At 38.4% G+C, this 15,094-nt stretch overlaps 1 protein-coding gene across 4 annotated transcripts in view; it reads left to right on the forward strand.

Moving 5' to 3' along the window:
- sh3glb2a (SH3-domain GRB2-like endophilin B2a) overlaps positions 1 to 15,094 on the forward strand; it is a 37,813-nt gene extending 22,719 nt beyond the window's left edge. For all 4 annotated transcript variants that reach the window (XM_075467134.1, XM_075467136.1, XM_075467135.1 and 1 more), the window contains 6 exons: positions 3,285 to 3,347; positions 5,820 to 5,843; positions 6,595 to 6,684; positions 8,586 to 8,686; positions 9,796 to 9,997; positions 13,504 to 15,094. In XM_075467134.1, coding sequence (XP_075323249.1) covers positions 3,285 to 3,347; positions 5,820 to 5,843; positions 6,595 to 6,684; positions 8,586 to 8,686; positions 9,796 to 9,997; positions 13,504 to 13,611 — 588 coding nt within the window. In that variant the 3' untranslated portion in view covers positions 13,612 to 15,094. The remainder of the gene's footprint in view (positions 1 to 3,284; positions 3,348 to 5,819; positions 5,844 to 6,594; positions 6,685 to 8,585; positions 8,687 to 9,795; positions 9,998 to 13,503) is intronic.

The raw sequence follows: 15,094 nt of genomic DNA on the forward strand, positions 1-15,094 counted from the left end.
ACGTCTAGTCTACTATCCAAAAACAAAAAGGAATAATTCAGTATCCCTTTTGAAACTGAAATAAAAAAATCATGAATCAGTAATGTTTGTAATAATTATTTTTTTTAATTCAGTGTGCATTAAGGGCACATAAAAAACATAAAACATAAAACATAACAGCTTTTAACTGTATATACAACACCATATTCAATCTCATTCTCTCTCCCTCCCTCCTCCTCCCCCCCCCCCCCCCCCCCCCCCCCACACACACACACACACACACACACACACACCTTACTATATTTGTGAGCACCTTCCATTGACTCCAATGCATTTTACTAGCATTCAAAATTAGTGAATGCTGAACTGTGCCCTGACCAAAACAATCCCTAACCCTAACCTATCAGTAAACAAATGTTTTTGCACTTTTAGTACTTTCATCAACAACAAAACATATTTATAGCAGCTTTTCCTTCTTAGGTTTGTTTATAGTCGCTAGTCTTAACAAGGTAGCAAAAACCATGTATACAACTGATCAATTCCCTTTCTTTTCATGCTGTCTGCTGCTATCTCTGCCAAAATCTTAATATTACACAAAACACAAAATCACATATGTTAAGCGTTGAACAAGCAGGTCAAAGCTATTGCTATCCTACCAACAAAATAGCAACTTATGACACAAGTGCAGTGGATTACAAGTTTAGAAGCTAACCGTTTTATGTAGTCACAGTTTAATTTAATATAAACCTAAACTTAACAACAAACAAGAAGATGTGACTCACCAAATAACAAAGTCACCTTCTTAAGCTTCCAGCTCGAATTCAAGTAATTAATATGCCATGCACACTAAAACATGAACACTGAAGTAAAGTGCACCATTTGAGATTTAGTACTTTTCTTCTTCTATTCAGTTGTATTGACACAACCAGCGCACTGCCACCCTCAGTTTGGGGGTGGAACTGCAGCAGTGATCATTTAATTCTCCACTTGTTTTTCTCGCCAGGTGATTGACAGGACAGGGGCACTTCAGGGGCCAATCAAATTAGAGGCGGGGCCTCGGCCCCTCTGGCCCCGCCTCTAGATCCGCCCGTGTCGCACATGCAACGGTGTCATCATCCCCACCCCTGCTCTCTCCAGGCAGCATGCAGCTGATGTGTAGCCGAAAGCCTACAACCAAATTGTAGTAACGCGCCACTTTATATTCTCAGTAACGATAACGGCGTTGTAACGATGGGGAAAGTAATTAATTAGATTACTCCGTTACTGGAAAAATAACGCCGTTAGTAACGCCGTTATACTTAAACGCCGTTACTCCCAACACTGCATAACACCGATCATTTGTATTAAAGATGAATAGAAAAATAATCCTCTCAGCAGCAGACTATCAAGCCTGTTAAACCGACTCACTGACTCACTGACCTTTCAGGGCTTACATCTCCCAAACAACACATTTTATGCCCAGCAGCATTATTTATTATTGATAAATCATTAAAGTCTGGGGCAAAGTCTGTGCCGCACAACCAGGACACAGAAGGTAAATATCGGCCACAGTTTGATGTTGTGGTATTTGCAGATTGGCTGAATATTAGGAGACATTACAGATCTTAGTAGCTGCATCCCAAGCATAAATGAATACTTCATGCTTAATGAAATGAAGCAACGTTGCACTAAAAAACAATTACTTCAAGTTATTGCCGGTAAAAGTGTCGAATTATTTGTTTTTTTCTTGGTTTTTCACAGACTTCTGCTGCGTTTGGGGCTCAGTGTTTTTAAGTGATGACACAGTGTGATATGTCACCCTAAATTTGATGACCGGGGAGGATTTTTTTTGTTTTTTTCCACTGTCCTGATATGTAAGACATTCCGCTTTAAAGGAGGGTGAACTTTCTTTTTCACAGGACGGCGTGCACGTTTGCATGTGCATGATTGACTCACAGCATATCGACCTCAAACTAATAATATCCCAGCAACACTTTCCAGGGAGTCGGTCCAGTCTGTAAAAGGCGGATTACTCATCAGTTTCACTGGAGCGGTTGTTTACATCCGGTTGTGTTGCATCACCTCCGTGCACCCGGCTTTATGACTGAAGGCACACCTTGGATGAAGGAATGCTGGCCGATAGCTGTCACCACTCCTATCTTTACGACTGATATGGATGACACATTTCCGTCTTTGGGTTTAAAACCAAATTACGCAACTTCTGTTTTCTAAATGCCCGTATTTGAAGGCTTGCCTTTGAACTGGAGGAATATACAGTGATTTAATACTGATGTGTAACAATTTATGTGGTAATTAGGGCTGGGCAACGATTAAAATTGTTAATCTAATTAATCGCATGATTTCCCCGATTAATCGCGATTAATCGCATTTGTACGCAAAATCCAAAAGTAGCATATAGCTTTTAGCATTCAGTTTTATTTTAAATGTGCTGCCATATGAATGAAAGTGCCATAACATTTGTTGTGCAAACACACTTTTAACATCAGCATCTTTCTGTAGTTTTTATGTAGAAGCCTCGCTCCACTGTCTGTTTCCTTGAATGACTTGCTGCTATCAGTTGTGTGTTTTGCCTTTAAGTGATATTTTAGACTGGAACTACTACGCTGAGAAGACAATTCAACTTGGCAGTGTTTACAGATGACTTTGGTTCTGTCGACTCCGCCGTCTGGAAGAACTTTAAAATGAAAATGGCCGAGTAAAAGTTCCGTACCCTTCTCCATGTTTGGTGGATCCGCCGATTACTTTCTTTTCCGGTTCCGCAGCAGACAGCAACAGACTTTTACAAAATAAAAGCCTGTGAGCAACAGACTTTTACAATAATAAATAATTAAACTGCTTTAATGCGCGATAAAATATTTATCGGCGTTAAATAATCAACGAGTTAACGCGATTAAAAACGAGTTAACTCGCCCAGCCCTAGTTAAAACACATTTCCGTCTTTGGGTTTAAAACCAAATTACGCAACTTCTATTCTCTAAATCCCCGTATTTGAAGACTTGCCTTTGAATTGGAGGAATATACAATGATTTAATACTGATGTGTAACAATTTATGTGGTAATATATATTTTGAATTCCAAATTATTGGCCACTAATATTACGAATTAGCAGAATGACAGAGAATCTGTGGTGTGGATGTGAGTGTAGCTCAGACAGATGATGTTTGATTCATCTGATGAAAGCTTGTGTTGTTCTGTCTGCTTTTCTTGACACATTGTGTTGGCTTGAGCAAGTTTCCATGTATATATGTAACATATATTGAGCACACAGCATTGCAAAAGGTAGAATAACTGGATCGTCTCTGTAGGTGGCTCCAGATTTTCAGGAAACCAGACCTCGCAACTACGTGCTGTCTGCCAGCGCCTCTGCGGTAAGGAAAATATTCAGTTTTCCAACACAACGGTGAAATAAAAGCTGTTGAACTTCTTTCTAAGCATAGATCACTCAAACTTTGTGCTACTTAATCCCATGTTTCTAAAATGATAGATCTGTGGTTATATTAGATTATAGAAAAATGTGAAATGATCCTTTAATTGGGGTTGGTCCATTGTACATTTTATCATAGCGCACACGGGAAGCTGTCCTTTATTATTTTGAAGCAGGTGTGTCTACTTGAAGAGGAAAGTATTTATGACCTGACTGCACACCTCTGTCTGGTTCCAAATGTGATGAAATGTTTATTGAAGAGTTTATTATGCTAAAGGAAGGAGAGTCACCTTCACTTTTAACGACTGGATTCCATTCTGTACTCTGTTCAGAACTATTTTGTGTGCAGGAAATATGTTTTATATATATATGAATATATTATTATTACTGCTAAATAAAATGCTAAAGATTGATAATAACTGGGGCTGGGCAACGATTAAAATGTAATCTAATTAATCACATGATTTCCCTGATTAATCACGATTAATCGCATTATTTACCTGATTAATCACGATTAATCGCATTATTTACCTGATTAATCGCGATTAATCGCATTTGTACGCAAAATCCAAAAATGAATTCAAAAGTAGTGTATAGCTTTTAGCATTTAGTTTTATTTTAAATGTGCTGCCATATGAATGAAAGTGCCATAACATTTGTTGGCCAAACACACTTTTAACATCAGCATCTTTCTGTAGTTTTTATGTAGAAGCCTCGCTCCACTGTCTGTTTCCTTGAATGATTTGCTGCTATCAGTTGTGTGTTTTGCCTTTAAGTGATATTTTAGACTGGAACTACTACGCTGAGAACACAATTCAACTTGGCTGTAAATGCAGGAATTTTTTTTAAATTTATTTTGAAATACATGCTTTTATGTTGAAACAAGTAAAACAGGAAGTAGCGCCGGTTAGCTCCGTTAGCTTCACACAGAGACCGAGGAGCACCTGTAACGGTGATGTTACCCGCTAGTTTATCTTTATTTTATTACTCAATGCTGCGACTTTTACAATAATAAAACCTGCATTAATGCGCGATAAAATATTTATCGGCGTTAAATAATTAACAATTTAACGCGATAATAACGAGTTAACTCGCCAGGCCCTAATCATAACTACAGGCTACAAAGAGGTGCATCACTGTCCTCCAACATTCGACAGCCAAACCCAAGCAGGTGCGCCGAGTGTGGCTAAGTCTGCCGTTGGTCGGCGCTCTGAGTTAAAGGAGAACTCCGGTATTTTCAACATTAAGCCTCTTTTCTGAGTCATCTGCAATGTTTTAGAACCCCCCCCACCGCTTTTTGATGTTTACTGCTGTCTCCGGTATTTGCCTAATTTTGATTCTTCTCAACCTGCTTCAGAATGGCAAGTCATGCGCATGTCCAAAAAGGTCCGTAAAAGCACAATAAACGTCCGTTTTTAAAATAATCAACTCACCGGAGTGGTTACTGGTGTGCACTGGTAATCCATATCAAATTTCGTGGCGAAAAGTTGCTTCTCTCGTGTTTTATTTGGCAGCTCGTTCATGCTCGCACTATTTTCTTAGCGGTGGCGGAGTAATATCAACGAACATCCAGTACAAAATGTCAAATAAAACACAACAGAAGCAACTTTTCGCCACGAAATTTGATATGGATTACCAGTGCACACCAGTAACCACTCCGGTGAGTTGATGATTTTGAAAACGGACGTTTATTGTGCTTTTACGGACCTTTTTGGACATGCGCATGACTTGCCGTTCTGAAGCAGGTTGAGAAGAATCAAAATTAGGCAAATACCGGAGACAGCAGTAAACATCAAAAAAGCGGTGAGGGGGGTTCTAAAACATTGCAGAAGACTCCGAAAAGAGGCTTAATGTTGAAAATATTGGAGTTCTCCTTTAAGCACAGCAGGCCAAAGCTACGAGCTAAAAGCCTAACTGGCATTTTGTTGTAGAGAACATATATGAAATAAGCCATCAATGTCTGCGATGAGATGAAATTGCAATGAAGCAAAGAAAGTCTCAAAAACACGGATTCGAACCAATCCTGTCAACATGTTTTCTGCTCGGCGACATCTAAAACTGTTGAACTTGAACTTTGTGCTTGTTTCATTTCAAAATGACCCAAAACTTGGGCAGTTCAGATATGATTCTCACAACACGGTGTGTTTAAAAGCATTCACGATGACAGTAGTTTCCCAATATTAATGGAAAGTTAGAAAAAATATCAGATTATTTCACGTTTGTTTGTTGTTTTTTTGTTCATGATTAGATTAAACTCAAAGTAGTTCACATCACGTCATGTTTTACCAACATGAAATCAATATTTCATTCTTTTGATATAACAGTTATCATCAGTACTGGTTTATCATGACTCTCCACCCAAAACTTATACATTTGTCTTTTTCTTCTTCTTCTTCTCTGTATTTTGGCCTATCAGCTTTGGACTGAGGAAGTGGAGAAAGTAAGTACAGCTATTTCTTTGTGTTTCTGCTTCTTTGTGCATTTGTTTCTGTAACTCTGGTTTGTCAGGTTTAGCAGATCAATAATCCAACAGTCAATAATACTGCCCTGCTTTGTATTAAGTCAAGTCAACTTTATTCTCAATGTTGCCATATGTGCAAGACATACACAGAATTGAAATAGTGTTTCCCTCTTATTCCTGGTGCAAAACAGCAATAAACATGACGTATAATATCATATATATATATATATATATATATATAAAGTAGGAGGTAAAAAAAATAAAAAAAGATATATATAGAAAAAATTGTATATATATATATATCATTTTTTATATTTTTTTAAAAATATTTTTTATATATATTTAAAATGTATGTATATATATATATATATATATATATATATATATTTTTTTTTTTATTATTATTTTTATTTATTTTTTTACCATAAAAAATATACAAGCTAAAAGATATATAAAAAAAGCAGTGGCAAATCTGTGTATATATATATATATATATATATATATATATATATACACATATATAGTTTAAACAGATTAACAGACAGCAGTATAAACAGAATTTACAATATGAGCAGTAAATGTATTGTTAAATGTATTGTAATAATTTTGTCATCGTGTTTATTATCTTTCGGACTTTTCTACTTTGGTCTTTGATCATTAAGACGTTGGATGTGGGAAGGCTTCAGAGCGGATCGGAGGAAAGATTTCAGCTCTTTTCTTCTTGTTTCAGGCTGAACAGGAGCTCCGAGTGGCCCAAACAGAGTTTGACCGCCAGTCAGAGGTTACGCAATTGCTCTTGGAGGGCATCAGTAGTACTCACGTATGTCAGGCACACACACACAAAACATTGTCATGAATACCACAAAGTGAAGGAAATGTCTGTATTTTTGTACCATTTTAAAGTCTGTTGGAAGCATTTACAGTTTTTTATTTTTATCATACTTGAAATAAGAGACTAGACGTTAGAATGCATTAAAGGATGAGTAAACTTTAACCAGTTTGGTTATTATTTTCATTGCTGTTTGAAATATTTTACAGAAGAGGAATCTGGCATAATCTGTTAATTTAGTTTAATTATAAAGCGCCAAATTACAACAAATGTAATTTGTCAAGGCACTTTAATAATACAGTCCAATTATAATCATAATCCAATAAAATCCAGTGAATTAAATTCAAAATAATCCAATTCATTGATATAGATCCAATTCGAAAACAATTTCCCAGTCCTGAGCGTGCACGAGGCGACTGTGGAGAGAAAAAACTCCCTTTTAACAGGAAGAAACCTCCCATCAGAACCAGAACCAGGAAGGGCGGCCGTCTGCCTCGACCAGCTAAGGGCTGAGAGGACAGAAAAGAGGGGACAACAAACACCGTAACACCATTCAAAGGATACCTGATGGAACAGGGAAACACAAGTTAATGATGACAATAATGTCATTTGAGAAATTAAACGAGAGCAGAGGGAGGAGAGGTGCATCATGGGAGCTCCCCCAGCAGTCTGGGCCTATAGCAGCTTAACTATGGGATGTTTCAGGATCACCTGAGCCATCCCTAACTATAAGCTTTATCAAAAAGGAAAGTTTTAAGCCTGATCTTAAAAGTGGAAAGGGTGTCTGCTTCCTGAAGCCAAACTGGCAGCTGGTTCCACAGAGAGGGGCCTGATAACTGAAGGCTCTGCCTCTCAAACTGGCAGCTGGTTCCACAGAGAGGGGCCTGATAACTGAAGGCTCTGCCTCCCAAACTGGCAGCTGGTTCCACAGAGAGGGGCCTGATAACTGAAGGCTCTGCCTCCCAAACTGGCAGCTGGTTCCACAGAGAGGGGCCTGATAACTGAAGGCTCTGCCTCCCAAACTGGCAGCTGGTTCCACAGAGAGGGGCCTGCTAACTGAAGGCTATGCCTCCCAAACTGGCAGCTGGTTCCACAGAGAGGGGCCTGCTAACTGAAGGCTCTGCCTCCCAAACAGGCAGCTGGTTCCACAGAGAGGGGCCTGCTAACTGAAGGCTCTGCCTCCCAAACTGGCAGCTGGTTCCACAGAGAGGGGCCTGATAACTGAAGGCTCTGCGTCCCAAACTGGCAGCTGGTTCCACAGAGAGGGGCCTGATAACTGAAGGCTCTGCCTCCCAAACTGGCAGCTGGTTCCACAGAGAGGGGCCTGATAACTGAAGGCTCTGCCTCCCAAACTGGCAGCTGGTTCCACAGAGAGGGGCCTGATAACTGAAGGCTCTGCCTCCCAAACTGGCAGCTGGTTCCACAGAGAGGGGGAAAGAAGGCAGTCCTGGAAACCTGTTTTATATGTGAGCCAAGGAAATTAAATTTAGAGTAATTATATAGCTAAACAGTTTCTCCCTGAAGCGCTCAGGTCCAAAGATAACGAATTCAGCTGTGTCTGCATTCAGAAGCAGAAAGATTGATGAGGAACCATTGTTAGTGGAGTGGCAGAGTGTTGTTACTGGGCTCATGTTTTGACTTGCATAAGAAAGAAAGAATCGACTTCATACAGCCATACAGGTTTTTCATCAGCTTGTAAAAATCGGTTCCCATAAAAGATAAAAGGTTTCTTTGATGGACCGCAAACAATGCTTTACGAGCCTAAAGCATTGTTTGCGGTTCATCAAAGAAACCTTTTCTCCATGAAAGGCCTGTTTTTATTTGCTTTTATTTTCCTTTTACTGGTGCTGAATCCATACGTGTATAAAATGATGACTGTTTTGTTGTCTTAGGTGAATCACCTGCGCTGCCTGCATGAGTTTGTGGAGGCCCAAGCAGCATATTATAAGCAGTGTCATCTGCATATGCAAGAACTACAGAGAGAGCTGGGAAGGTAAGGGAAAAATTAAGGTAGTCCGATCCGTCCGTATCCTCAGGCTTCACTTAGCCTTTCTTCTTCTTTATGTTAGAATAGAAAATCTGTGAAGATTCAAAAGGAAAGTTCATCAGAGCTTTTTACTCGGCCCCTTCTTTTAGTTTTTATTCTTCAGTACAATAATCAGAACGTGTGAAATGTGTGTAAAATTGAGGCTGAAAACTAGGGCTGGGCGAGTTAACTCGTTATTATCACGTTGATTATTTAACGCCGACAAATATTTTATCGCGCATTAGCGCAGGTTTTATTTTATTTATTTTATTTTGTAAAAGTCTGTTTCTCACAGGCTTTTATTCTGTAAAACTCTGTTGCTGTCTGCTGCGGAACAGGAAAAAAAAGTAATCGGCGGATCCACCAAACATGGAGAAGGGTACAGAACTTTTACTCGGCCATTTTCATTATAAAGTTCTTCCAGACGGCGGAGTCGACAGAACCAAAGTCATCTGTAAACAAGTTGAATTGTCTTCTCAGCGTAGTAGTTCCAGTCTAAAATATCACTTAAAGGCAAAACACACAACTGATAGCAGCAAGTCATTCAAGGAAACAGACAGTGGAGCGAGGCTTCTACATAAAAACTACAGAAAGATGCTGATGTTAAAAGTGTGTTTGCACAACAAATGTTATGGCACTTTCATTCATATGGCAGCACATTTAAAATAAAGCTAAATGCTAAAAGCTATACGCTACTTTTGGATTCATTTTTGGATTTTGCGTACAAATGCGATTAATCACGGAAATCATGCGATTAATCGCGATTAATCAGGGAAATCATGTGATTAATTAGATTAAATATTTTTTAATCGTTGCCTAGCCCTACTGAAAATATACTGGCCTGATTTTACTCGTGTTTAGACCAACAACTCTTTGAGTGCGGTTTGTCTAGATTGAGCCTCTTTGTGTCTTTATTCAAATGCTAGAGAAGAACCAGGTATTTGTTTAGTTGTTGTTTTTATATGCATCTTATTTATTAGACTTAATTTCTGGCGTTATTTCAGTGCTCCATGTAGAAATATAGACGGTATTTGTAACAGATGTTCCAACTAGCATGTCTGCCCCCTGTGCCTTAGGCTTCCCAATGCTTTTACACTGAACTCCACCCACTCCATGGCTGCTCCTGGCTCTGCATCAGATGGCATCGACAGCCCAGTGGAGACGGATACCCTGAAGATTGAAGAGGTTCAGGCACCAGCTACAGGAACCCGTAAAGCCAAAGTCCTATACGATTACGATGCAGCCGACTCCAGTGAGCTCTCCCTTCTTGCTGACGAGGTGAGCTTTGGGCTGAAAAGCATCTGTAGGCCAGAAATCTCCTGAACTCTGATTGAGCCATAACGTGCCTCGTGGCTTTTGCTGATGTAAGTCGTACAGCTCCACTTCTGCCCATGAGATCAGTGCTTCATGTACTGATGACTGATGATGGGAATTGAGAACAATGCTAGGGCCAGTTACAACACGCGTGCAGAGCTGTGATCATTTCAAAGGGGGAAATACCTCCAACATGCTGAAACATTGATCACACAGCATGCAGTTACTTTGCACGAATGTAAAGTCTTTGACACTAAGCGATGGCGGCGACTCTCACGGGGGAGCTTGTGGCACAGCGTCTTCATTCTCAAAAGTCCCAGGTAACGCAGGGCTCTTAAGTCTGACGCATTGAGCGTGACAGTCATGCTTTTCTGTCTTTCGTCACGCACTCCCGCCACACATTGTAATTCTCACTCTGAAAAGAAATGACCCTGTTCTTCGGTCTACTGATGCTCTGATGTAACAGATTAGAGCGGCAGCGTCTCACAGTCTTTATGGGAAGTTTTCTTGCACTTTTTAGTAAACGATTTGCTTTATGTTAACGGAGCCCTTTGCAACTTTTTACCTAGGTTGAGTCTGTTTATGGGCCTAAAGTCTAAAGTTGGAGATTTTCCTCCAATAACTTTTGTTTTGGTCTAAAGTTGGAGATTTTCCTCCAATAACTTTTGTTTTGGTCTAAAGTTGGAGATTTTCCTCCAATAACTTTTGTTTTGGTCTAAAGTTGGAGATTTTCCTCCAATAACTTTTGTTTTGGTCTAAAGTTGGAGATTTTCCTCCAATAACTTTTGTTTTGGTCTAAAGTTGGAGATTTTCCTCCAATAACTTTTGTTTTGGTCTAAAGTTGGAGATTTTCCTCCAATAATTTTTGTTTTGGTCTAAAGTTGGAGATTTTCCACCAATAACTTTTGTTTTGGTCTATAGTTGGAGATTTTCCTCCAATAACTTTTGTTTTGTTCTAAAGTTGAAGATTTTCCTCCAACATCTTTTGTTTTGGTCTAAAGTTGGAGATTTTCCTCCAATAACTTGTTTTGGTCTAAAGTTAGAGATTTTCCTCCAATAACTTTTGTTTTGGTCTAAAGTTGGAGATTTTCCTCCAATAACTTTTCTTTTCGTCTAAAGTTGGAGATTTTCCTCCAATAACTTTTGCTTTGGTCTAAAGTTGGAGATTTTCCTCCAATAACTTTTGTTTTGGTCTAAAGTTGGAGATTTTCCTCCAATAACTTGTTTTGGTCTAAAGTTAGAGATTTTCCTCCAATAACTTTTCTTTTCGTCTAAAGTTGGAGATTTTCCTCCAATAACTTTTCTTTTCGTCTAAAGTTGGAGATTTTCCTCCAATAACTTTTGTTTTCGTCTAAAGTTGGAGATTTTCCTCCAATAACTTTTGTTTTGGTCTAAAGTTGGAGATTTTCCTCCAATATCTTTTGTTTTGGTCTAAAGTTGGAGATTTTCCTCCAATAACTTTTGTTTTGGTCTAAAGTTGGAGATTTTCCTCCAATAACTTTTGTTTTGGTCTAAAGTTGGAGATTTTCCTCCAATAACTTTTGTTTTGGTCTAAAGTTGGAGATTTTCCTCCAATAATTTTTGTTTTGGTCTAAAGTTGGAGATTTTCCTCCAATAACTTTTGTTTTCGTCTAAAGTTGGAGATTTTCCTCCAATAACTTTTGTTTTCGTCTAAAGTTGGAGATTTTCCTCCAATAACTTTTGTTTTCGTCTAAAGTTGGAGATTTTCCTCCAATAACTTTTGTTTTCGTCTAAAGTTGGAGATTTTCCTCCAATAACTTTTGTTTTCGTCTAAAGTTGGAGATTTTCCTCCAATAACTTTTGTTTTCGTCTAAAGTTGGAGATTTTCCTCCAATATCTTTTGTTTTGGTCTAAAGTTGGAGATTTTCCTCCAATAATTTTTGTTTTGGTCTAAAGTTAGAGATTTTCCTCCAATATCTTTTGTTTTGGTCTAAAGTTGGAGATTTTCCTCCAATAATTTTTGTTTTCGTCTAAAGTTAGAGATTTTCCTCCAATAACTTTTGTTTTGGTCTAAAGTCGGAGATTTTCCTCCAATAACTTTTGTTTTGGTCTAAAGTTGGAGATTTTCCTCCAATAACTTTTGTTTTCGTCTAAAGTTGGAGATTTTCCTCCAATAACTTTTGTTTTCGTCTAAAGTTGGAGATTTTCCTCCAATAACTTTTGTTTTCGTCTAAAGTTGGAGATTTTCCTCCAATAACTTTTGTTTTCGTCTAAAGTTGGAGATTTTCCTCCAATAACTTTTGTTTTCGTCTAAAGTTGGAGATTTTCCTCCAATATCTTTTGTTTTGGTCTAAAGTTGGAGATTTTCCTCCAATAATTTTTGTTTTGGTCTAAAGTTAGAGATTTTCCTCCAATATCTTTTGTTTTGGTCTAAAGTTGGAGATTTTCCTCCAATAATTTTTGTTTTCGTCTAAAGTTAGAGATTTTCCTCCAATAACTTTTGTTTTGGTCTAAAGTCGGAGATTTTCCTCCAATAACTTTTGTTTTGGTCTAAAGTTGGAGATTTTCCTCCAATAACTTGTTTTCGTCTAAAGTTGGAGATTTTCCTCCAATAACTTTTGTTTTCGTCTAAAGTTAGAGATTTTCCTCCAATAACTTTTGTTTTCGTCTAAAGTTGGAGATTTTCCTCCAATAACTTTTGTTTTGGTCTAAAGTTGGAGATTTTCCTCCAATAACTTTTGTTTTCGTCTAAAGTTGGAGATTTTCCTCCAATAACTTTTGTTTTCGTCTAAAGTTAGAGATTTTCCTCCAATAACTTGTTTTGGTCTAAAGTTGGAGATTTCCTCCAATAACTTGTTTTGGTCTAAAGTTGGAGATTTTCCTCCAATAACTTTTGTTTTCGTCTAAAGTTGGAGATTTTCCTCCAATATCTTTTGTTTTGGTCTAAAGTTGGAGATTTTCCTCCAATAACTTGTTTTGGTCTAAAGTTAGAGATTTTCCTCCAATAACTTTTGTTTTGGTCTAAAGTTGGAGATTTTCCACCAATAACTTTTGTTTTCGTCTAAAGTTAGAGATTTTCCACCAATAACTTTTGTTTTCGTCTAAAGTTGAAGATTTTCCTCCAACATCTTTTGTCATTGGGAAGGCATTTGACAATGTCCCCTGACATTAAAGATGAAGAATTATAATTCGTGCTCCTGAGCGATCCTGTGGGATCAACCTAAAGTTTCACTGTGTCATAGAAACAAACCTTTCGTGTGGAACCTTTATGCAGAAGTTAAGAGAGTCATATCTACAAAGCAGATGCTGCATGAAAGGAATGAAATTGGGCAATCGTTTTCATCAGGGTAATCTCTGCGTGTGCTGGTGTTGGTGATGAAACAACAAGCGTTTTTCCTGTTAAATCTTGTCTTTAATGCTTTTCTGCTTGTTAAAGCTTTGTTCTTTTTCTTTTTTTCTGCACATTTTGAAAATGTGGCTCAAGTTTTCCAATGTCTTCTGTGTTCCAGCTGATTACAGTTTACACAGTGCCGGGGATGGACTCTGATTGGCTGATCGGAGAGCGAGGGAACCAGAAAGGAAAAGTGCCTGTCACATACCTGGAGCTCCTCAGTTAGAGAACACAAGCGTGCATGAGCATGAGCAGGCACAACTGAAGCCACGTGGATATTCCTTCAGTTTAAACTCATTTTACACTAACATGTAATCTCCAATAACACTCCTCCACGATGTGCACTAGCAGAGGTTGAAGTCACACCTTGAGTATACTCCTACCATAGAAACAGCAGTGAAAATGGAAACATTTCGTCACATCGAGTGCAGGAAAATCCTCAGTGGGGATGAACGGCATTCCTTTATATGAGTTCATTTACTTAGTGTTATTTTTATTGGTTTATTTTGTGGAACAGAATTCTAAAACAGTAACATAATCAACTGTGTGTTTTCAGTTACCTTTAATCTTACATCAAGATGGGGAATTCAAGCTTGTGCTTGTGTCTCTGAATGACGAAACGCTCGACCCTGCGGCGGTGCGGATCTAACACGTGCTTTCATGTCTTTCGGTTGGAGCGGCGATGACGGGAAGTGTAGTTGCATCATCTGCCCACGTATTGATTTCTAGTTTTTAAGCATTTTTTTGCCACTTTAACTCCTGAAAAAAAAGAAAAAAGGAAACTTGTAGCTGCTTCTCAGTTTAAGTGCAGAGACATGTTTTGATATTTCCTTTTTTTTCTGTGAAACGATAAGATATGAACAGAACTGCAGTCTTTCCCTCTGACTACAAGCCTTTTTCCCTCCTTTGCTCAAACTGGAGGACCTCTGTGCAAATAAAGCTTCTCATGGATGTTTTTTCATCCTTAACTTTTTTGGGAAGATTTGCCTTAACTGCTAACTGAAATTAATGTAAAGTGTGCGTTTCGTTGAGCAACCGATAGGAATAGAAATGGTTCTGCGTATTTTAGGAATTCTTTTGCTGTTTTGTTCGGTACCCATATTTTTCCACAGCATTGCAGACATCCCAACCTGAACTCTTCCATCCGAACCGCCTTAAGACGATGGGAGAACTGCTCCGACCATCATCGGAATGTGCTATTTGCAACACTGACTTTATGCCCACTACAGCCAGCATGCAAGACTGTAAACGACCCCGCTCTTTGTATGGTTTGCCCTTTAGTGTTTTTTTATTTATTTACATTGTTCCTGCTGGTTCATTTCTACCTTTAAGTGTCCTCGGTCTTAGTGCTGCATGTGCTGCAAGATGATAGTGTGTGTGAGAGAGTATCTGAAGTCTGTTTGTGTGAGATCTGAACATGGTTGCAACAATACTAATAAGCTTTCACGCTTCCAGTGTGTATACGCCCATGTTTGTTTACCCAACTTGATGTGATGCGTTTTGTTGAAATGAGCATAATGAGGCTACTTTACCTTCCTGTGTGCTGCTTTGCCTCATTTGTGTCTTCTTTTTTTTTTAAGTATTTAACATCTTTGGTGTTACATAAAGTTCTTTATTTTGTATCAGTTTATTTTCTCCACTTGGTTTTTGCCTGTTCCCTTCTGAATGAGCAATATGTGTGAGATTTAATAAAGTTTAATTTATTTGAA

The sequence above is a fragment of the Odontesthes bonariensis genome, chromosome 6, assembly GCF_027942865.1.
Source record: "Odontesthes bonariensis isolate fOdoBon6 chromosome 6, fOdoBon6.hap1, whole genome shotgun sequence".
NCBI lineage: Eukaryota > Metazoa > Chordata > Actinopteri > Atheriniformes > Atherinopsidae > Odontesthes > Odontesthes bonariensis.